The sequence below is a fragment of the Oncorhynchus mykiss genome, chromosome 19, assembly GCF_013265735.2.
Source record: "Oncorhynchus mykiss isolate Arlee chromosome 19, USDA_OmykA_1.1, whole genome shotgun sequence".
NCBI lineage: Eukaryota > Metazoa > Chordata > Actinopteri > Salmoniformes > Salmonidae > Oncorhynchus > Oncorhynchus mykiss.
The window spans coordinates 33,910,121-33,935,500 of NC_048583.1; the positions used below are offsets into that span (position 1 = coordinate 33,910,121).

Genomic DNA, 25,380 nt, shown 5'->3' on the forward strand with positions numbered 1-25,380 from the left:
ACACAAGCAAAAACAGCCTCCACCTCCCAAGAGAGGAAATTATACAATATCAATTGTTTTGTTTTTTTCAATGTTGACAGGCAGGAATTTACACTCAAGCACATCTCCCAAGAGCAACAGACAGTGTTGTATGCATGAGATCTTAGGTTTACTATTGCCCCGCCCTGCAAACTATGTTCTGAAAACATGAATTCTGCCTCAGGACAGGTCTGTTTTGGGTGAATAATACGGAAATTTCTCCGATCATAAATACCTGGATAAAGTGAAATAAAACAGGATTTGCATAGAAGTTTTAAAGGGACAGCGCAACATTTTTTCTACTTACAGAGAGGAGGAAGTTGAAGGTAGCTAACAAGCTGTTCCTGTGGACTTTCAGTCATAGCATTAACACTAGTTAACAATGGCTCCAGAAACTACCTTCAACAGCCTTCAAACTGCACACACAGACATACAAATTGTATCCATAAGTTCATCTGACTCTGGGTAAGTAGAAAAAAAAGGGTTTAAATTGCCTAAATGTCAGACTGTCGCTTTAAGGCTGAAGAGATGAACATGCATATCACTTAAACTATTTCAATAACAAATGTTACAAAAACACATTTTAACTTTTTATTACATTTAAAATGTTTGAGTTTCTCTATATGCAAGACAGTGCACCATTTTAACTTAACTATACAGACAAGAACTTATACAAAAGGCACAATCATAAACTTGTTGCGAGTATCAGTGATGTGTCCTCAAGGAATCCACTCCTGTCCTAAGCACACAAACATGGGACAAAATTGATTTTGTTACCCAAACTGTTTATTTTGTTGCAAAAAGACCACCATTGCCTCAATGCTTGATTTTTCAAAACCAGACTGTGCTCTCTGAAAATAGAAATCTCTTTCCCGGTAGGTAAAATGGCCAAGCCACTTAAAACAAGAGGAGATGCACTCTAACCTTTGTCAAGTCTATGACATCAACCTCTCCATGTGAAAACTTCCTCTGTATCTCACCCAGACAGCTTCCCAGGATGTATTTGTTCAAGAAAACAATTCCGCATATTTCCTCTCTATATTTTGACTACAGACTAAACATATTTGAGACAATTGTGAAATTGTGTGGCAGAATGGTACTGTAGGCATTGTATGGTAAGCACCGCTCCTGGATACTTATACAACTAACCTTCACTAATTAACTAAAGTGCAGTGTCAATCTTTTAAATAAATCCTTCATTGATGAAAATAAAAGCTTTGGGTCAAAAAGTTTAGTTTAGTAAGGTCACTGCTTGTTTTTGAATCAAATTTCCCCCCGCTTTATTTCCTGTTAAGACTGGATCACTGCCTATTTCCCAATATTCACACTAGCACACTACTTAGTATGCATGGCCAAAACATCACGTCATATCATACTACATAAATGTATGAGTTTGGGCATTGGGACACAGAGTTGGAGTGTCCTCCACTGGTGTTTCTTTTGCTCGTCCTTAGTCCGCGTCATGGTTGTAGAGGATGTCAGCGACCTCGTTCTTCCTGTGAGCGGGAGGCACCAGGTGCTGAGGTAGTTCGGAGGGCAGCTCGTACCCCTCCAGCTTCACCTTGATCAGGTGCTGTGCCAGGGCAAACTCCTCGTCATCCAGCATGCCGTCTTTATCACAGTCCGCCAGCTTCCAGATCTTCCCCAGGACTGTGTTGGGCAGACGGGAGCTCATCATCTCCTTCTTGGCGTTGACTCCACTAATTTTCCCGTTGATGGGATTCAAGGAGTAGAAGATCTCGTCGTACTTGTGCTTGTCATGGCTCACGATCCAGTCGTCACAGTCAGACCCGGCGCTGATGCCCTCTCCGTAGCCCTGGCCAAAGGGCCCATCCTGGGAGCCCTCAAAGGCCCCGCCGCTCACCATAGCTGGTGGCGCCTTGCTCTCCTCATCGCGGATCATGGTCATCAGGCCGGAGATCTTGTTGGCCAGCATCTTGTCCACAGACTCGATCAGCTTCATCTTCAGGGAGGGGAACTTGCTGAAGTCATAGTGCTGGAGCTGCTCCTGTATAAACAAAAGATAGAAACAAAAGAAACAAAGAACGTTCAGAGATCAATGTAATTTGTTGTGGCACAAAATCACACATTACAGGCTTCCTACATACAACCAATAAGTAGGGTGCAGGTAGGATCTGGATTAAAGGGATCCTAAAATCATATCAGGGTTAAGATTACGGTGGGTTGACCAAAGGGTATGTTACGGTTACTTTTCATTGTTTGACTGTTTTTGATTGACAGGTCTCTGAGGTGCTGTGTAGAACATTTAGTTAAGTAAAACTCCCATGACTAAAATGCAGAGGAATTTGAGACTATGGCGGGTGGTCCCTCTCCTCAACACACAACAACAGGACCGGGCATAACACTGCTCCTCGGGGATCCATACATACTAGAACATGCTCAATGTGGAGCATTCTCTCTAGACAATGTCTCATAACCAGCTGCAATGCTCTCGCGTCCAAGTGTTGTGATGATTTTCTAGGTTCAACGAGTTGAGCTACTCCCTTCCAAAGCCAGGCTCAGTCTACCTCTAAGGCCTAGCTCTCACTCTCCTGTGTAGCTGACAGAAAACAGCTGCGTTCACACAGAGCTGGGGCGTGGCTGGGGCGTTGCCGTCTCTCGCTTTCAACTGGATGGAAACGTCCGGCAACGATGACGTTCTGATTCATTGTTGATGACCTATCCCCTTTACTTGAATCTACACGTATGGTCTCACAACTCCCTTGAGGTGTTCAAGATAACAAAACCGATTAAGGGTTAAATATTTGACAATACTCTGCATTTTCAGATGAGCCATTGAGTTGCACCTAGATGATAACCTATCATGCGTCCCAAATGGGCACGCTATTCCCTTTATAGTGCACTACTCTCGACTAGGGCACAGATAGCGCTGGTCAAAAGTAGTGCACTATATAGGAAATAAGGTGCCATTTGGGACACAGCCGCGTTCATTCTCTGGAGCCATGGTAACCCAGCTGACCTGCATCTTGACGACGTTGGGGAAGTCTCCAGCGGATATGTGGTGCTCTCTCTGCAGTATGGTGTAGATCTCAGGAAGTCTCATGATCAGTTCCTCCTTCTTCTTCTCCTTCCCAAACAACGACGGCATCTCTTTCTTCAGGTAGCTGATGATGTAAGCATGCACCTATGAGAGAGAGAGAGGTAATGTATTAGTATGTTTCAGCATTAACCACTTGTCTTTTGAATTCAGTTGCAGATTTCAGCTTTCCACATATTGAAATAAAGTTCCTATTACACTGTAGGTATGGGGTCATGCTGCTGTCGAGCAAACTCGGTCTACATCTGTGTGGTTCCCTTCCTTCTCCATGCTTTGATATTTTCATCTGATTTCATAATGAGACTTGCACATTATGTGTGAACTCAAATTGTATGAGGGGAAATGATAAGGTGGGTTAAAAATAGAACACATCGGAAAGAAGTTGATTGCATTCATTCAGCAGTGTCCTTCAACCTCTCCAAGCATTGTTGGACCAGCAGGGTTATCAATGTGTTCGCAAGTGCGACTACACCTTTTAAGATGTCCTTGCCAGGGGAACATTCACACCAATGTTTACACTAACATGTCCTCAATAAAGGGAAGGAAGTTCGCTCCAGGGGACAAGGTAAGGTTTTGCCTTTAGTTTCCATGTTTATTCCTCTTGGAAGCAGGCAGGCATTGTGGGATGGACAAACAGACAGACAAAGACAGACAAGGTCGGCGTAAACATGGCAGACAGACTGGCAGGGACAGGGTGGGAGAGGTTGAGCGGGTGGGTAAGCAGGGTCTTAGTTTTTGGTTAGGACGTCATACATTCTCCACTGACCAGGGAAAAGGGCCAACCTGGGGGTACAGAGTGCTTTACTACATCACATGGTCTCACACTCACACACTCTCAGCATAGAAGGAAGAAATACAGAGAGCTGCGGGATTCCTGTTTTTGTTTGTTTGTTTATTTAGATCCCTGTTAGCTTTTTCAGAAGCAGCTGATTGGGCAGGGCAGAAAGCACAGGATTTGTCAGGGCAGAGTGGGGAGAACAGTAACGGTAGAGTTACCGTAGCAGCTTATTACCTTAGCAAGTCGAGCCCGTTTGATGAGGTCATTGAGTTTGCGTAAGGCAGCATTCCGAGGCAGGCCCTGAATGTCCTTGAAGAGGTCTTGCGTCTCTGCCTCAAAGAGCCTGCGGTTTTCCGTGTTCCGCAGGGGTTTGGCCCAGAACGAACCCAGGTAGACCCTCACCACCTCGGGTGTGTTGATCACCTTCCCCAGGGACCACATCAGAGCTCCATAGACCCTCATCAGCTGCTGGCTGTCCACCTGGTCAGCCTTGTTCAGCACCACGCGGATCTTGTCGTCCTGGCCACGGAAGGCCTTGATGGCCTCAGAGAACTCGTCTGATATGTCCAGTTTGTGGGCGTCAAAGAGGAGGATGATGCGGTCCACCCGCTCCCCGAACCATCGCAGCACCTCTGAGAAATCATAGCCTGTTGAGTGAAAAAAAATAAAAAAATACAATCATGACGCTCAGCCAACATTGAAGAGGTATCACTCTTCGATAAACATCAATTATAACTGATATACAGTGGGGCAAAAAAGTATTTAGTCAGCCACCAATTGTGAAAGTTCTGCTACTTAAAAAGATGAGAGGCCTGTAATTTTCATCATAGGTACACTTCAACTATGACAGACAAAATGGAAAAAAAATCCAGAAAATCACATTGTAGGATTTTTTATGAATTTATTTGCAAATTATGGTGAAAAATAAGTATTTGGTCAATAACAAAAGTTTCTCAATACTTTGTTATATACCCTTTGTTGGCAATGACAGAGGTCAAACATTTTCTCTAAGTCTTCACAAGGTTCACACACTGTTGCTGGTATTTTGGCCCATTCCTCCATGCAGATCTCCTCTAGAGCAGTGATGTTTTGGGGCTGTTGCTGGGCAACACGGACTTTCAACTCCCTCCAAAGATTTTCTATGGGGTTGAGATCTGGAGACTAGCTAGGCCACTCCAGGACCTTGAAATGCTTCTTACGAAGCCACTCCTTCGTTGCCCGGGCTGTGTGTTTGGGATCATTGTCATGCTGAAAGACCCAGCCACGTTTCATCTTCAATGCCCTTGCTGATGGAAGGAGGTTTTCACTCAAAATCTCACGATACATGGCCCCATTCATTCTTCCCTTTACACGGATCAGTCGTCCTGGTCCCTTTGCAGAAAAACAGCCCCAATGCATGATGTTTCCACCCCCATGCTTCACAGTAGGTATGGTGTTCTTTGGATGCAACTCAGCATTCTTTGTCCTCCAAACACGACGAGTTGAGTTTTTACCAAAAAGTTATATTTTGGTTTCATCTGACCATATGACATTCTCCCAATCTTCTTCTGGATCATCCAAATGCTCTCTAGCAAACTTCAGACGGGCCTGGACATGTACTGGTTTAAGCAGGGGGACACGTCTGGCACTGCAGGATTTGAGTCGCTGGCGGCGTAGTGTGTTACTGATGGTAGGCTTTGTTACTTTGGTCACAGCTCTCTGCAGGTCATTCCCTAGGTGGTTCCCGTGTGGTTCTGGGATTTTTGCTCACTGTTCTTGTGATCATTTTGACCCCACGGGGTGAGATCTTGAGCCCCAGATCGAGGGAGATTATCAGTGGTCTTGTATGTCTTCCATTTCCTAATAATTGCTCCCACAGTTGATTTCTTCAAACCAAGCTGCTTACCTATTGCAGATTCAGTCTTCCCAGCCTGGTGCAGGTCTACAATTTTGTTTCTGGTGTCCTTTGACAGCTCTTTGGTCTTGGCCATAATGGAGTTTGGAGTGTGACTGTTTGAGGTTGTGGACAGGTGTCTTTTATACTGATAACAAGTTCAAACAGGTGCCATTAATACAGGTAACGAGTGGAGGACAGAGGAGCCTCTTAAAGAAGAAGTTACAGGTCTGTGAGAGCCAGAAATCTTGCTTGTTTGTAGGTGACCAAATACTTATTTTCCACCATAATTTGCAAATAAATTAATTTAAAAAATCCTACAATGTGATTTTCTGGATTTTTTCTCTCTCATTTAGTCTGTCATTAGTTGAAGTACTACGATGAAAATTACAGGCCTCTCATCTTTAAGTGGGAGAACTTGCACAATTGGTGGCTGACTAAATACTTTTTTGCCCCACTGTAGCTGTACTGCTATTGGTTACAGTCTTGTCTGCAGAACACCTGATTTACAATCTATTGCAATGTGATGATTTCCTGCACTTGAAAAGATAGATGGAACAAACAAATAATCAGACACAAATCCAACAAAAAGTCTGATTTTTATACATCCTCTAACTAAGATCTCTACAGTGGCCCAAGGGTGAAAGCACCATCTTTTATTTATTTTCCCAGGTAAATTGACTGAGAACACATTCCCATTTACAGCAACGACCTGGGGAATAGTTACAGGGGAGAGGAGGGGGGTGAATGAGCCAATTGTAAACTGGGGATTATTAGGTGACCATGAGGGTTTGAGGGCCAGATTGGGAATTTAGCTAGGACACCGGGGTTAACACCCCTACTCTTACAATAAGTGCCATGGGATCTTTAATGACCTCAGAGAGTCAGGACTCCCTGCTTAGCTTCAGAAGCAAGCCAGCAGTGGTATGCAGGGTGGCATGCTGCTGGCTTAAAAGGGATAGTGCGAGATTTTGGCAATTAAGCTCTTTTTCTACTTCTAGTCAGATGAACTCATAGATACCAATTGTATTTCTCCGCTACCATTTTTATGTCTCTGCAGCTATGCTAGCTGTTCCGGTAGACTTCCAATCATTGGGCTAAATGCTAGTGAAACTACCTTCAAACTGGACACTGAGCCATACAAATAGTATCCACGAGTTAATCTGACTGGGTAAGTAGAAAAAGAGCACACCATCTCTTTAAAGGTCACCACTAATGTTTATACAACAGCCAACCAGTGACTACACTCTGGGCCTCCTGAAATAGAATGAGGGTTGACATATGAATGACAGATATATCCTTTATGTTTCTGTTGACTAAATACACACTATTGGAGGTTCAAACACTAGCCTACAGGGCCAGGTAAAACAAAATGTGCATGTGGCAGCTGTGGCACTCCTTTTCTAAATAAACCATGTCAGGTTGTAATGAAAACGGGTCCACAAAGACAGACACCTAGATCGTCTTACAGATTTCAGGAGGCGTGTCATATGCTGGCCCATTGACAAGTATCGTAGACGGTCGCCAGTAAAAGTGTGCATACATGCATTTGCAAAGGACATTACAATCAAATGATTGCCTGGAAGACGAGGCATATTGTGATTTTCTTGAATGAGCAATAATCCTCAAATAATTGTGCTTCAATTTCAAAAGGAAAATGTAAAAAGTTGCCTTCGAGCAGCAATCAATTTCCCTTTAATGCTGTGTTGCTAACACAAACAAATGGCAGGGATTACAAGGTTATAAAAAATGAGAGCAGCCTAAAAGGGCCAAGCCATTTAGGAGGAGTTCTGAGAGAGGATAGTGTGGGAACTGTCAACGCTGTAATGACGTGAGAGAGTACTCAGAGGACATTGGTATAGACGGACACTCATGAAACAAACTTAAATCGGTATGACTAATTTGAATCAATTGGAACTTGGAAATATATCAATACCACTTCTTATTCTGATAACTACTCCGAGTTCACCAAGTCCAGTAATCATGAATGACTTAATTTGGCCATGATGTTTAAATCCTATTCAAAAACGCCCACTGTGATTTTGAGGAGTGGGCCTTTAAAAATGTACAATATAATTCAACATGAAAACTACCGATGTCGTGATGCTATGATGAGTCATTGAAAGAATGTTTAAATAGCTAGAGCTTGAGGAATGCAACCTCAGCTGTACACAGAGAGCAACCAACAACAGATGTAGAAGAACGCCCATATCCCCATGGTATGTGTCCCAAATGGCACCCTATTCGCTACATAGTGCATTACTTTTGACCAGAGCTCTATGGGCCCTGGTCAAAAGTAGTGCACTACATACCGTTGAAGTCAGAAGATAACATACACCTTAGCCAAATACATTTAACCTCAGCTTTTCACAATTCCAGACATTTAATCCTAGTAGAAATTCCCTGTTTTAGGTCAGTTAGGATCACCACTTTATTTTCAGAATGTGCAATGTCAGAATAATAGTAGAGAGAATGATTTATTTCAGCTTTTATTTCTTTCATCACATTCCCAGAAGTTCACATACACTCAATTAGTATTTGGTAGCATTGCCTTTAATTTGTTTAACTTTGGTCAAACATTCCAGGTAGCCTCCCAAATAAGTTGGGTGAATTTTGGCCTATTCCTCCTGACAGAGCTGGTGTAACTGAGGCATGTTTGTAGGCCTCCTTGCTCACACACGCTTTTCAGTCCTGCCCACAGATTTTCTATAGGATTGAGGTCAGAGCTTTGTGATGGCCACTCCAACACCTTGACTTTGTTGTCCTTAAGCCATTCTGCCACAACTTTGGAAGTATGCTTGGGGTCATTGTCCATTTGAAAAACCCATTTGCGACCAAGCTTTATCTTCCTGACTAATGTCTTGAGATGTTGCTTCAATATATCCACATAATTTTCTTTCCTCATGATGCCATCTATTTTGTGAAGTGCACCAGTCCCTCCTGCAGCAAATTACCCCCACAACATGATGCTGCCACCCCCGTGCTTCACGGTTGGGATGGTGTTCTTTGGCTTGCAAGCCTCCCCCTTTATCCTCCAAACATAACGATGGTCATTATGGCCAAACTGTTCTATTTTTGTTTCATCAGAGGACATTTCTCCAAAAAGTATGATGTTTGTCACCATGTGCAGTTGCAAACCGTAGTCTGACTTTTTTATGGCGGTTTTGGAGCAGTGGGATTGATTTGCACTTTTTAAAATTGCTACCAAGGATGAACCAGACTTGTGGAGGTCTACATTTTTTTTTTTAGGTCTTGGCTGATTTCTTTTGATTTTCCCATGATGTCAAGCAAAGAGGCACTGAGATTGAAGGTAGGCCTTCAAATACATCTACAGGTACACCTCCAATGGACTCAAATGATGTCAATTTGCCTATCAGAAGCTTCTAAAGCCATGATATCATTTTCTGGAACTTTTCAAGCTGGTTAAAGGCACAGTCAACGTAGTGTATGTAAACTTCTGACACCCTGGAATTGTGATACAGTGAATTATAAGTGAAATAATCTGTCTGTAAACAATTGTTGGAAAAATTACTTGTGTCATGCACAAAGAAGATGTCCTAACCGACTTGCCAAAACTATAGTTTGTTAACAAAAAATGTGTAGTGGTTGAAAAACGAGTTTTAATGACTCCAACCTAAGTGTACGTAAACTTCCAACTTCAACTGTAGGTCTATAATCAATAGCCTAACTGTTAAATGTGCCTGGCTTTGTAAATCATCCATATACAATCCATTCGGAAAGTATTCAGACTACTTCCCCTTTTCAACATTTTGTTGCATTAGAGCCTTATTCTAAAATGGACAAAAAAACAAACATTTTCCTTATCAATCTACACACAATGCCCCATAATGACAAAGTGAAAATCAATTTAATTAATTTTAGAATAAAGTTGTAGCATAACAAAATGTGGAAAAAGTCAAGGGGTCTGTATTCCTTCCAAATGCACTGTAGATCTTGTCATGATGTGGCCCTTTCTGGGTGTAGATCGTGGCTACCTCCCCTCTCCTACACCCAGGTTCTGTTATCTCAGGTTATAAATTCCTGGCGGAGACTCTTTCCCCCTGGTCGTGCAGAAAGAGAGCACAGAGAGAGAATAATGGACACTTGGAGACACCTAATTCACCAAAATGGTTGAATTAAACATTGTTTCTGCTTTTGAGAATGATCCCTGGACACTTAAGGGACAGTCATGTTGAGTGTGTTTCATTTGATGATCTCATGAGGTACAGGAAACACACATATTGGTATCTCTTAAAGTGTACATTCCCCAGCTATCAAGTTTACATCTAAATATTGTGAAAAGTATGTGACTAAACATTAAACTATTTGTGAAAAGATGTAATATGATATTAACCTTCTAAATAAGAGTATGGATTTCCATAAAGATGAACTAGTCAGTCAGTGGCCACACCCCCATGAGCCCAGGCCCAGATTAGGTGTCATGGACCCTTTTCTACTGTTACATATAAAACCCACTCATGACCAATTCACGTCAGACTAAGCAAACCCCAGTGTGAGCTGTGGTCACAAATAGTTAGGACTAAGCTAACCCCAGTGTGAGCGGTGGTTGCAAATGGTTGAATTTCTGAGACCAAAAAATGCCAGGTGACGCTGGTGTGTGAAGTGGTTTTGCCACCGTACTATGGTCTAAAGGCCAGTTTTATTGCTTCTTTAAATCAGAACAACAGTTTTCAGCTGTGCTAATGTAACAGTATAACTTCCGTCCCTCTCCTCGCCCCAACCTGGGCTCGAACCAGGGACCTTCTGCACACATCAACCACAGTCACTCACGAAGCATCGTTACCCATCGCGCCACAAAAGCTGCAGCCCTTACAGAGCAAGGGGAACAACTATTTCAAGGTCTCAGAGCGAGTGACGTCATCGATTGAAACGCTATTAGCGCGAACCACCGCTAACTAGCTAGCCATTTCACATCAGTTACACTAACATAATAGCAAAAGGGGTTTTCTAATGATCACTTCGCCTTTTAAAAATGATAAACTTGGATTAGCTAACACAGGAGTGATGGTTGCTGATAATGGGCCTCTGTACGCCTATGTAGATATTCCATTTTTTTTTTTTTTAAATCAGCTGTTTCCAGCTACAATGGTCATTTACAACATTAACATTGTCTACACTGTATTTATGATCAATTTAAGGATATCTTTTAAAAAAATTGACAAAAAAGTGCTTTTCTTTACAAAACAAGGGCATTTCTAAGTGACCCCAAACTTTTAAACGGTAGTGTATAAATAAAAAATTGTTAGAACAGACTGATTCACTTAGGGTTGTTTACATTGTTCCAAATGGTCAGAAAAAAATATAACATTGTAATCTAACAGCAACGGTTTGGCTCACATAATACTCACGCAATGGTTGCTCCTATACCCTCCAGTAGTTTCCACAAGTAAGTCAAATGTCTCCCACAGATCTGACTTCCCTTTTCCCTCCTGAGCAACCAGTAAACACTTGCTCATTTTGAGTTTATTTCTCACGTCCTCCACAACCATTTTGTTTTAACCAATTTATTGATGTGATTATGATAGGCTATAGGGCAGGACCTATTGGTCACATGCATGCGATGCTTACATGTTTCACGTAAAGAGAGCACGGGCTGAGGGAAGAGGGAATGTCTTTCTTAAAGTGATTTCGGTAACAGAACTTTTCAGTCACAAACTAGAAAGAAACTAAAATGGCTGTAATTATGTTACAGCTTCAGCAAGGACAGTGTGATAAAAACTTGCTGTGCTGTGGTGCCTTTTCACCGCAGCAGGGAGGAGAGCAACAACTTGCGCCAGTCACACAGGCACTCGCTGTCATTTCTTTTAACATAGTGTGACCATCGGGCTCTTTTTTGAGTAATTTACATGTCTTAATTATTCAAAACAGTGTGCTTAAAGCATCAGACAAGCTCAGTGGATATGCAGTTGATTTTATTTTGTCTATATTTGGAAAAATAAGTAAAAACATTTCAACCAATCGATTGGTTTAAACAGGACAAATCTAAGTCAACCAATATTTATTTTAGTCGGGGACAGCCCTAAAAGCAACACCTCACAGCACAACAGCTCTCCCCTACCTGACCTAGATATTTTGTGTGTCTGTATTAATATGTAGGCTGTGTGTGTCATTTTTACATTTATGTACTTCTGTCCTCGAGCTGTTCTTGTCTATTAACGTTCTGTATTGTCATGTTTCCTGTTTTGTGTGGACCCCAGGAAGAGCGGCTGCTGCTTTCGCAACAGCTAATGGATATCCAAATAAGATAAGCAGCCAAAATCAAGTTTTTTTTCACAATTTCAATTCACAAGATAGAATGAATGCAGGCATCAAGAATTGAACCTCTGCGATTGAGCTTGGATGCTTTCATTGGACGCGACGCAACATGAGCGCAACATGGGCAGTAGAGCAGCTTTCATTGATTTTTAAAGGAAGCATTCCCTCAATGGCTGATGTCTGACTGCAACGCCAGTTGCCCAATGGTTGCAGTGTAGCAGGGTCATAAGACCTACTTCAGTATGACTTCATATCTCAGGGTCTCCAGTGGAGGCTTGGAAAGCCAATGTTGGATTCTAATTATGGAGAAACAGCACTGGAGGCATTGCATCATGTTGTGATATTATCAGATGTAATATTGGTACAATTAGGACAAACAGCTGGCATAGAGTGACCTATCTGTTGACAAGAACTACACAACACACTTAAAACAGCCATACAACCCATGCTTTGACAATTTAAAATCACACTTGATAGCTACCCATTTACCATTAGTTTTATCAAATTATTCCACTTTTGAATAAAAAGCCAGTATGTTAAATATCTGCACCTGTGAAATGTATACAAACAAGCATAGACTTGTTAAATTGATTCATCATAAACAAAATAACTTTGATTTCTTAAAGCAATGTACAACCATAGCGCTCCCAAGTTGGGTAGTTTGATTGATGCAGACCTTCCTCCTGTATCAATCAATGCCACATCCCAGCTCGATAGCTAGCTACTGACCTCGGCTAATGCGTTGCTTCTCTCCAGACAGGATTCCTGGTGTGTCAATTATACTAATACCCCGGAGGACCTGGTTAGGGATCTGGGAACAGATTAACCTTCAGGAGAAGAGAAAACACAATACATGTTACAGACATGAATTGAAGAGCAGCTCCAGAAAAACACCCTGCTAAACCTTTACAAGCATTTCGCTACACTCGCATTAACATCTGCTAACCATGTGTATGTGACAAATAAAATTTGATTTTAAACATATTAAGGATGTTTTCTTCCTCTTTTTTTACCCCCATTCTTTCCCATTTCTAAGCTGGTATATTTTTGCTTTGGAAGGGCAGTGATTCAGCCATTCAGATCAGATCGCGTGTGATGGTAACAGAGATAGCTTTAGTGTTTGCGGTAAATCTGGCTTGTTGGCAGATTCAGGCCAACACCGGTGATGTCTATTATTTTTGTCTGGGCACTTGGGCAGGAAGGATTCAACTGCAAAAATAAAACATGATGTAGGTCTAGTATGCAACCAGTGTGCCTTCTTAAGCTATATAAATTCCGCTATGTAAAATAACTGATACTCTAAGTGACATCTTGTGTGACGCACATTAACGTCCACTGGAAACAATGTGCATTGTCAGAGGTTCCTCTGGAAAGGAGGAGATGTCCTCTGTCCTGTCAGGAATGTCTTTGACCTTAACTTGGCCAAGTGTCATATAAGTACTTAACCATTTCCCATGGATTACAAACATCTGGAAATAGGAAACATGCTTCAGACAAGTGTTGTTTGGTTAAAGTTAAAGTTAAGAGAACCTCTTGACTGAGCCAACAACAGACATCAAAGATATTGTGGTTGCAGCACACACTAAAGGAAAAGTGACAGTCACTTCCCTCTCCTAACTGTTTTCAGAAAAAAATGACAGCTATGTCAAAAGGGCTGGGCTGACAGGAAGAAATGGGACGACAATACCAAAATAAATCGCTAACTTCTGCTTTTTTAAAACATGATTACATTAAAAAAATGGATCCAACCAAACCTTCTAACCACAGGGAGAGAAAAGCAAATTCATGTTTTGTTTGTTTGCACTGCAGGAATGCAGGATTGGACAAATGTAGTCAACAAAACATATTTAGAATGTGAAAAAAAAAAAACATTTCAAATATGTTGTTTTCTCGTTGCACGAGAATGAATTATACAGGATGTTATAATGAATAGGGACCCCCATGTCACTAATGTCTGATTTATTAGGACAAGTGAGAGAGGGAGGTAAACGTAGAGAAGATAATAGATCATGGGGCAGTGGAAGGTGGTGTCTGGTCGTAATCAATCCTCATATCAAAGAAAATGTCTTCACCTTGAGTTATCAGCTAGGGGGGATGTTCCACATATATCTCTGCTCAAAGCCTCCGCCAAGGCTCAGCTGCCTATTTATGTAATGGAAAGTTCCACATGCCACAGCATTTCAGTAATAATTGTAACTATGTGGGTAATCCCTGACATTGAGTTGCTCTTATACCCACAGATCCTTCAAATTAAAGTAATGTAATTCTATGCTTCTACTTGTGTGTAACACTAATTACTTGTTACAATATTGTTGTTACATAAATGTGAAAGCAGCTTTGTGAGAGCAACTTAAAAAACGGCTGCCCCTAAAAACGAACTAATCCAAGGGGGGACAAAGCACGTCCCACCGGGCAATTCAATCTAGCCGTGAGACACTTAAAAAATATATTTAAAGACATTTTTATTTTACCATTTTTTCCCTCCCCAATTAGTAGTTATAGTCTTGTCCCATCGCTGCAACTCCCGTACGGACTCGGGAGAGGCGAAGGTCGAGAGCTGTGCATCCTCCGAAACACGACCCAGCCAAGCCGCACTACTTCTTGACACAATGTCTGCTTAACCCGGAAGCCAGCCGCACCAATGTGTCGGAGGAAACACCGGACACCTGGCGACCGTGTCAGCATGCATGCGCCCGGCCTGCCACAGGAGTCGCTAGAGCGCAATGGGACAAGGAAATGTCGGCCAGTCAAACCCTCTTCTCACCCGGACGACGCTGGGCCAAATTGTGCGACGCGTCATGGGTCTCCCAGTCACGGCCAGCTGTGACACAGCCTGAGATCAAACCCGGGTCTGTAGTGAAGGCCCGCGCCACTCGGGAAGCCCCCACAAATGGATTTTAACAAACAATTGGTCCCCGGAAAAATGCATCCCTCCGTTGAATTTCAAAATCCCGATGTGGCCCTCGAGCCGAAAGGTTTGCCCACCCCTGAACTAATCTCTTTGAAAAAGGCCTGTCGCATCGATATGAGTCAGCAACATATATTCTAGTATTGACTACAACGTGTAAATAGGAATTTGTCGTCATAAATTCAGCCTCGTCTAAAACGGAGTTTTAAACCTGAATGCGCCACAACAAGTAAATGTGTCATGCCCCCTTTTGCTAAACTACACGTGCAAATCGCCCCTCCGCCCACTTTTCCCCCTTCATTAAAATGGGGCTCCGTTGATTCGTCTCCCTCAATGGGCTCAAAGGATCATGGCCATTGAGACTGAAAAGCCCTATATGGAATGACCATGCCTCCGGCTCGGCAATGCATGCTTCCAGCAGGATGCACAACTATGGTTTGCACGCCCTGCTGAAGGTCCCTACCATACGGAATACGTGGTTGGAGTTTGTTAGTCCCCAATGGTCACTAGCACAGCTACCCAGCTAGCTGGCTAATGTTAGCCTACCTCAATACAACTCAGATTTGGCTTGAAAACACGATAACCTTTCAGAAGTAGGCAAATAATTAGTAGGAACACCTTTTGTCATGATTGTGATGTCGCCAGATTGACTTAAGATGCAGTAGCTATAAATTTTGCCAGCTAACTAAGATTGAGGGAACCAGTGTATATTAGCTAACTAACAGTAATGGCAACAGATATTTGCCTACTTGAGCAATGTCATTCCATAACTTACTTTTACAGTCAAGTTAGCCTACCATGTGCAACACATGTCTAGGGCACAAATAAATATTGGATGCAGCTAACTTGTGTGTTTATTTTATTTAACTAGGCAAGTCAGTTAAAACCTGTTGAATCTAGGGGGCACTATTTTCATTTTTGGAAAAATAACATTCCCAAAGTAAACGGGCTATTTTGTCAGGACAAGATGCTAGAATATGCATATAATTGACAGCTTATGATAGAAAACACTCTAAAGTTTCCAAAACTGTAAAATATTGGTCTGCGAGTATAACAGAACTGATATTGCAGGCGAAAGCCTGAGAAAAAGCCAATCAAGAAGGGACTCTTATTTAGAAAGCTCTGCGTTCCTATGCGTCCCTATTGAGCAGTGAATGAGATATCAACCAGATTCCTTTTTCTATGGCTTCCCTAATGTGTCTAGTGTCACAATACATAGTTTCAGGCTTTTATTTAGAAAAATGAGCCTGAACGTCAACATTGCGTCAGTGGTCAGCTGGAGGCTCTGAGTGATATGTGCGAAAAAGACAAATGCGGCCATTGTTTCTCTCTTTCCTACTAAGAAGCCACCTGTCCCGGTTGATATATTATCAAATAGATATTTGAAAAACACCTTGAGGATTGATTAGAAACAACGTTTGCCATGTTTCTGTCGATATTATGGAGCTAATTAGGAATATTTTGACGTGACCGCAATTTCCGGTTGAATTCTCAGCCAAACGTGAAGAACTAACGGAGTTATTTCGGCTACAAAAGTAATATTTTTGGGGAAAAGGAACATTTGCTATCTAACTGGGAGTCTCGTGAGTGAAAACATCCGACGCTCAAAGGTAAACAATTTAATTTGATTGTTTTTCTGATTTTCGTGACCAGGTTGCCTGCTGCTAGCTAGGCATAATGCTATGCTAGATTATCGATAAACTTACACAAATGCTTGTCTTGCTTTGGCTGTAAAGCATAATTAAAAAATCGGAGATGACAGGGTGATTAACAAAAGGCTAAGCTGTGTTTCAAAATATTTCACTTGTGATTTCATTTTCTAGTAATATTTGTGTCCGTTGCGTTATGATAATTAATGTCAGTTGATGACAATTCTCCCGGATCCGGGATGGGTAGATCCAAGAACAAATTCTTATTTACAATGACTGCCTACCAGGGAATAGTGGGTTAACTCCCTTGTTCAGGGTCAGAATTACAGATTTTTACCTTGTCAGCTCGGGGATTCGATCCAGCAACCTTTCGGTTACTGGCCCAACGCTCTAACCACTAAGCTACCTCCCGCCCCGTGTGACTACAACAGTGTTCAAACTAGCAGCAACAAACAAACCAACCCAGGGCCATAACAAAACATGTCACATTTGGTTGCATAGTGTAACGGCGTCACCGGCCTGAATCCAATTTGGAGCCAGTCAGTCTACATTGGTAAAGCATAGAATTAGCTTCCAAGCGTGATCACGTTATTTCTCTAACTATATGCATAAGTGAGGGATGATCACAATCGTTGACCCTGTTTTTCTATTAGACAAAGTGCAGTTGGGTGCAGACTGATCCCCTGGTTATGAACGGACGCCAGGACGTACCACAAGGAGCAAAGGTGGGTATATTAACATGTCCAGAAATATGATTGCAATTGACCTCGAAAAATCATTTCATTCACTGTTCACTTGCTATTTTCACAGCTTGTCAGGGAAGACCTCCAAATAAATGTGCGTCATGGGAGAATTACCCTTGTGACACCTCCTCCATTGTTGCCAAAATCTCCCTCGACTCTTATGAAAAGGACACGCCATCATGAGGCCTCTGATATTGACCCGAGTTACTGCCCTGATGACAAAGATGGCTCCATCAACAATGACAGGTAAGGTATGTTGTGAATTGTAGTATAAAAAAATACCTGGCTTAATAAACTAGTAGGCTTATTCCCCAGCCAAGCAGTTATAACTAGTCGTCATTTTGGTCATGAACTGCACGAGCAAAAAACGTTGTTCTTTCTTTAGAAAAAAATGCAATTTACCACTCGGCCGTCAATTACATCACCCTTTCACAGGCCCTCCCAGGCAACACCACTTCATAAGATTGCATGCTGCAGTTGCTTGAGGGATGTCCAGCTTGCAGCCTAGAGAAGACCAGCAAGGGGGCTCTCATCAGCATCATGCAGAAATGCTCTCGCTTTGAGCATTCCTATGAATGGAACAGTCAGACACATTTTGGTAAGTATCCGGCCATCAACCTTCACCTGTCAGCGGAAACAGCTTTCACAGGCTCATTTGTACAAATACAGAAGGTAACCCACTTTATTACTTTGATACATTTGATAACCCAATAGTGAAACATAATTTATTCAAACTGATATTATTTGTTGCTTATTTTCTACTTCCTAGGTCCATATAATGTCTAGGGCATAACCTAAACTGATCGCTGTGTTCACTATTCCATTTCACATCATATGATATCTGAAGTGAAACAGAAAGGTGAACACAGCGATCAGGTTGGTTGCACCAGGCTAATCATAACAACCATTGACAATGTAATCGTGTGTGTGTGTGTGTGTGTGTGTGTGTGTGTGTGTGTAACCAGTATATTTGATGAGGGGCCAGGAGCTGATCTACGCTGCCATGCCAACCAATGTGGAGCTGGCAAAGACCTTACCTCCAGCCACCTCGTCTGCTCACCAACGGTTGTTGATGGGTAGACCAGAATTAGGTAGGTTTAGTCTGACCTGTTCAAACTTCAACATAGTATGTTTGTTTGTAAAATATAACCTATCCTAACTGCCATTGGTATTAGAACAGTGACTATGTGTGCATGTGTTCACAGATGGATCAAATGAGCCAGCACTTGGAGACTTGCAAGATGATGTGATGGAGTCCTGATCGACGGACAGGCTTGGTACAGACGTCTCTGAATGGAGAGAGACCTGGCACTCAACACATCCACAATGTGGGACTGAAGGTGATTACTAATAATACAGTACAGCAGAAATGTCCCGTATTTCCAACACCCTTTTCATTCCATGTGTCACAAATGAACTCTGCATGAACTCTGGCAATAGCATCTACAGTACTCTCCATCTGTAGAAATAGGCAGAAGCCAGCCTCAGTCGTTTGATGGCTAGACCAGAATTAGGTAGGTTTAGTCTGACCTGTTCAAACTTCAACATAGTATGTTTGTTTGTCAGATATCCCCTATCCTAACTGCCATTGGTGTTCACAAAAACATGTATGGAGCCAGAACATGGAGACTTGCAAAATGATGTGATGAAGTCCAGACTGACAGACAGGCTTGATACTGATGTCTCTGAATGAAGAGACCTGGAACTCAGCATTAAAAGTTTACTAGACAAATTCGACTTGCATTGTCTTTTTTGTATTATTTAATTGAATGGCTTCAGTCAATATGGGGAGGGAGAAACCCTGTGTATTCTGCACCAGGATCAGGGAACTCCTGTTGTATATGGGACACCGCACAGGAAGGTATGACCAATAAATTGTTTGCCAAGTTTACCATTACCACCAGACATAATGCAGATAGGCACAGTATCTGTATTGGCTGGGAATGACAATGAAAGGTACACATTGTTAGTTATATTAGCAGAACACTGCGTCTATGGTGTTATGTAAAGTTTAGTTTATTCTACATGGACCTGTTACTACATTTAAAATTTAACAAAAAAACATTTAGAATATCTCCATAAAATCAGCAAATGCATTCTCATATTAATCTGTAGGCTACTGACCTATCCAAAGATTCTTCAGGCATCTCACCATACATTTGCCTGTAGTTATTGAACTCAACCTGCAGGAGGTTTGTTTGTTGTGATTGAGCAGGGGGAAACAGCTGCGAGCAAGGTTCTGACGATGGGTGTGTCTTGGTGGTGGCAAGGACACAGCCCACATCAAACCACACCCCCAAGCCATCACGTTTGGCTTTGGGCATGGCCGCAAAGCATTTCTTGAGCAAGCCAAAAAACGAGGCCTAATCAGCGGGTGCAGTTCCCCTTTAATGTAAAGTGTTAGCCGTAATAAAAAAACAAGAAAAAAAAAACTGTCCACTTTACCTATTGAGGAAGGAGTTACCAAAGGCGTTGAGTTTACGGAAGGGTTTCTTGGGGTCAACCACCAGAGCGTTACCAGGGACAACCCCCTCGTTCTCCCCATACATGACAGCGATGAAGCCATCCGTTGTGGGCTCTGGGCCAATCCGCATGCCTGGGAAGTCCTGCTCCAGCAGGTACCTGAAACAGAACAGAGTAAATCACTACTGTGGACATTTATATATTTTGAGATCTGCAAAACATTACATCAATACAACACAGGACTTGGCATGATGGTGGATGAAGATGAAGTAATAGAACAGCAGCAGTAATGATCATCTGACTCCAACATGATTACAAAGCTCTCGAGTGAAACATCCGACTGAAACATCTGCACAAACACCAGGCCAACGCCTACTATTACTAGGCCTTTCTGTTTAGGCAGAACGACTAAAGAATACTTGCATATACACATTTATGTGAATGCCACATACTATACTACACTACTATGGGAGTGCCATCTGCCTAGTTGAAATCACACAGAGACGCCGTCAACGGCATCAAAACCTGCGTGCGAGAGGAGACTGTCAATGCACATACACAGCACAGCATATGCCAACTTAATTGCCATGAGAATCCATAATAAAACAGTTATTTGTTGTGTTCACTATGTACCCCTTGTGAATTATTGTGAGTTAGAAGGAACACACAACCTTACATGTACTTATTTTTTACCCCATTTTCGTGGTATCTTCTTGACACAATGTCTGCTTAATCCGGAAGCCAGCCGCACCAATGTGTCAGAGGAAACACCGTACACCTGGCGACCGTGTCAGCATGCATGCGCCCGGCCCACCACAGGAGTCGCTAGAGCACGATGGGACAAGGACATCTCGGCCTGCCAAACCCTCTACTAACCTGGACGACTCTGAGCAAATTGTGCGCCGCCTCATGGGTCTCCCAGTCACAGCCAGCTGTGACACAGCCTGGGATTGAACCCAGGTCTGTAGTGACACCTCAAGCACTGCCTTAGACCACTGCACCACTTGGGAAGACCCTGCTAATTGATTTTAACAAACAATTGGTCCCCCCAAAAATGCGTCCTTCCATTGAATTTCAAAATCCCAACGTGGCCCTTGAGCCAAAAAAAAGTTTGCCCACCCCTGCTCTAAGGCCAAGGGAGAGGGGGGTTGACCGGGTAAGGAGAGTAGGTGTGGAGGCCTGGAGGTCTATAGTTCCAGGGAGTAAGCTATACACTCTCAGGCCCAGGGAGAGGGCAGGCAGGCGGGCAGGGAGTGTACGGCTAGAGGCCTGGAGTCAGAGGTCACCAGGTCAATGGAGGACTGCCTGGGGGTCAGGAAAGCCCCAGGGAGAAGGCCAAGTGAATAGGTGTGTGAGTGACACTGTCCTTCAGGGGAGCGGAGCAGGCAATTAATGTAAAATCGTGTGGGATGAAAATTGACGAACAGAAGGGTGTGCCGTGTAGAAGGCTAGTCAGTGGATATTCTGAAAGTAGTTTGAGGGTTGTAGGTCATATGACCACAAAACTATTGAAATTAAAAACATTTTAAAATTCATGTAAAAACATGCAAGATGAAATTGGACACACTAAAGGGTGTGCAACGTGTAGACCCACTGAGTGTACATTCTGAACCTTGTTTGAAGTCAGTAGGTCACATGACCAAGGAGCTATTGTCATTTTAAATTTTGAAAAACTCATGTAAATTCACTTGAGATGAACATGGACAAACTAAAGAGTGTGCAATATACAAGGGTAGTCAGTGGACATTCTTAACCTTGGTTGAGGACAGTAGGTCACATGACCAATGAGCTATTGAAATCTAACATTTTTGAAACATCAATGTAAGATTGTGTGAGATAAATTAAAAAACTAAAGGGTGTGCAATATAGAAGGGTAGTTAGTGGACAATCTGAACCTAGGTTGAAGTCAGTTGGTCACATGACCAGGGAGCTATTGCAATTGTAAAGTTGACAAAATTAATCTAAAAACATGTGAGATGGAAATGGACCAACTAAAGGGTGTGCAATGTGTAGGCCCACTGAGTGTACATTCTGAACCTTGTTTGAGTCCAGCAGGTCACATGACCAAGGAGCTATTGAAATTAGAAACAGTGAAAAACAGAAACATTTATGTAAAATCCCCTGAGATAAAAATAGACAAACTAAAGGGTGTGCAATATATAAGGCTAGTGACTGGAAGTTCTGAAAGTAGTTTGAGGGTTGTAGGTCACATGGCCCACAGTGTACATTAGGAACATTGTTTGAGGTGTGTGGGTCACATGACCAGGGCGCAATTGAATTTCCAAAATTACAATAAATAAATGTAAAATAATGTGAGATGTAAACCAACAAAAAAGAAAGTGTGCGCAAAGTGCGTCATCTATGAACATCTTGGCCATGTTCTGTTATAATCTCCATCCGGCACAGCCAGAAGAGGACTGGCCACCCCTCAGAGCCTGGTTCCTCTAGGTTTCTTCCTAGGTTTTGGCCTTTCTAGGGAGTTTTTCCTAGCCACCGTGCTTCTACACCTGCATTGCTTGCTGTTTGGGGTTTTAGGCTGGGTTTCTGTACAGCACTTTGAGATATCAGCTGATGTAAGAAGGGCTATATAAATACATTTGATTTGTAGCCTATTTGACTGACTTTATTTACCTAGGCAAGTCAGTTAAGAACAAATGGTTATTTTTCAATAACGGCCTAGGAACAGTGGGTTAACTGCCTTTGTTCACAGGCAGAACGACTGATTTCTACCTTATCAGCTCGGGGATTTGATCTTGCAACCTTTCGGTTACAAGTCCAACGCTCTAACCACTACGCTGATAAACCTTACAGCCCAATACATCTTTAGTCTGGCATAGGGAAGATCATAATTCCTCAAATTCCTTTTCCACAAAACGACCCACGCAATCTATCTGCTTATTTGACCAGCATTACTCTGCATAGACACCAGAAAAATAGACTCGCTTTCTAATTTGAAGAGCTATGACGCCGTAGATGCTCGCGTCCCATCTGTTCTCTCATTCGCTCATGTGCATTCCAAATTCAGCATGTACAAGAGTGTTAAAAAACAAACACTTTGTTTGATATGGGCTTATCTGCCAAGGCAGTTGAAAATGTCTGGCGGAGTCTGGCGGAGTGCTTGATATATGCCCCCCCAAGACAAAAAAAAAAAACGAACATTGTTTTTCCTGCAAAGTTCTGGCCATGCTACAGGTACTCAGCCCTTCCTGTGAGGGGAAGACATTGTGTCAAAGGTCTTCAAAAAGAGGAACGCCAGCTTGCCTTGTGGCCACATCCACTCAAAGGAGAAGACATGTCTTTAGGAGGACTGTTAATGGCTTTCTACCCTAGTCCCGTCCTATATCGTTGTGTGCAGTCTTGCCAACTCCTGTGGTCATTGTTCCACCAAACACATCACGTTCAGCTTGACAATGACCATAGCAGTTGACAAGACAGCACAAACATATATGGGATCAGGCAATGATCAACTCCCCTGATTCATCATTTACATTCCTTAGAATTGGGTGGGATTCTGTCTGATGTAACTGAGCGCTACAAGAATGAAATCAGCTATTGTGTAGGAGCAGTACAAACACCAAGTAATTGTGTAGTCTACTTAGGATAAGAAACTGTTTTCACTCAAGTTTATTTTTTAGAAACTTTTTTTTAAACTTTAAGGTCAAGTAATAAAAGGGATTTGACTAAATTGAAACCATTTTTCTTCTTGTGTGCACATAATCTGCAATGTGAGATGTGACCCCTGCGACAAAAATGGGTGTGTTGACCTAATTCTCAGTATTGTGCATCTACTTTCAGCAGGCTGGCAGCCCACCAGAGGCTCCTTTCCTAAAGATAGTGAAGCTGCATGTCCCATCTTGATGCAGAACCTGCCGCTCACCAAGTTACTAAACTGACAGTGTTTGCTCTAGGCCTGATGAGTCAAAAATAATGTGTTCAAAATTGCCATTGAAACTGAGAAGTTAGACTTTTATAATGGTTCTATTATTTCTCACCGATTGTGGTTGGTTGTTCAGAGACCTGGAGTGCACAAAAGACTTAAGTTTCAATGGTCACCAGACGTGTCATTGATATTAATGGCGGAAACTCGAAAGCAACCAATCAAGAACAGGCTGGTGGATTAACTTGTTCTCGCTAAGCAATGTTTCCCAACTCCAGTCCTTGAGTACACCCATCAGCACACATTTAATGTCACTACCTCTTGACATTTAAAAAAAAACATATCTAAGAAGCAGTTAGTGTGGCACCTCCCTCCCCTGATCTAAGGACAATGGGAAGTCTAATTCATGTTGTATTGAATGTGAACATGGAATAGGTTAAAAAGAAACATTTAAAAAACAAACCATCTACAACCTCAACATAATGTTAGATCATTTTCTAACACTACATATTAGGTTGCAGAGGGCAACAACCTTCATCTGTGGTTGTTTCCTCATTTACATTTTGACAGTTCAACTTGTCAAAGTACTTGCATAGGGATTATTTAACAACTCAATAATTTGACATGCAGGCTCTGTAGGTAAAATACAGTTGTCACAAAAATGAGGCTGCATAACTGTTGCAGATGTCTGGATGGACTACCTTATGAACGTCGTCTTCCCCGTAGAATACTGTCCAACCAGTAGAACCATTGGCTTGCTCTGAAAATCTGCTGCCTCCAACGCCGGTGAATGGAAATCATGAAAAAGGTACGTTTCTTCCAATGGTAATATTTTTTTGGTGTAAAGTTGTTGAAGACCCTCCGTTACAGTTTGGTACATCTCGCCGTCCTTGTTTCTGCCTCCTTGTTCATTATTCACCCAACTAAACATGATGCTGCTGTTCTTCTATGTTCCCAAACCAAGAACTAACGTTTGACTTCCTTATTTTCCACAGCTTTCAAGATTTGCGCAATGATCTACTTTGCATCCGAATGTCTCACTTGTTACTTTCAATAAAATATGTTCTTATTTGGCACATGTATTCCACGGTTGTTTTCCAACTGATTACTGGTCGCTCACAGTAGCTCCTCTGCGTGGCGCAGTGGTTCAGTGTTGACTCTGCCTTACCTGAACGGCACCGCCCTTCCTGTAAATGACATAGGGGCATGACTGAGAATTCAAGAGCGAAAAATACTCTAGCATTCCCAATCCTGGTCTTGGAGGGTAAAATCACTTCTGTTTTTTTTCTACCTGGTAGTTAATTTTACTCCCCTGGTGTCCCTGGACTATATAAATCCCCGATTAGAAGAAGAAATGTTTCAGCCCTTCGGGAGCTGGGAACTCCCTAAAAAAAATCTCGCTTCGACCGGCAGTGACTTTTTGTATCAGGTTAGGAGAGCATTTTCGCTAAACCCTAACCTTATCTAATTACCCTTTCTCCTAACCTCCTACTAAAGAAATGGCGTGTTTTTACGGAATCTCATGACCAGGATTTGGCAGCCCTGCTCTACACCAAGCAGGGCAATATAGTTTTCCAAGTCTTCACTGCAAACTTGTATGGACAATACAGGAGTTTTATATTGTCTAATTATTACACACACACACAATTTAATCGATATTCAGTGACAATCAGACCTGGGTTAAACAAATACATAATTTGTTATTTAAATACTTATTTTCTGTTTGAGTATTTTCAA

At 42.2% G+C, this 25,380-nt stretch overlaps 1 protein-coding gene across 1 annotated transcript; it reads right to left on the bottom strand.

Moving 5' to 3' along the window:
• Positions 1-488: 488 nt before the first annotated feature.
• On the bottom strand, positions 489-25,036 carry ehd4 (EH-domain containing 4). The gene is made up of 6 exons (XM_021573998.2): positions 24,345-25,036; positions 19,749-19,925; positions 12,733-12,830; positions 4,089-4,501; positions 2,999-3,163; positions 489-2,026 (listed from the first exon to the last, which is right to left on the bottom strand). Exons 1-6 carry the CDS (start codon positions 24,572-24,574, stop codon positions 1,469-1,471), a joined length of 1,641 nt encoding a protein of 546 aa, XP_021429673.1. The 5' UTR covers positions 24,575-25,036; the 3' UTR covers positions 489-1,468.
• Between the last annotated feature and the right edge of the window lie 344 nt (positions 25,037-25,380).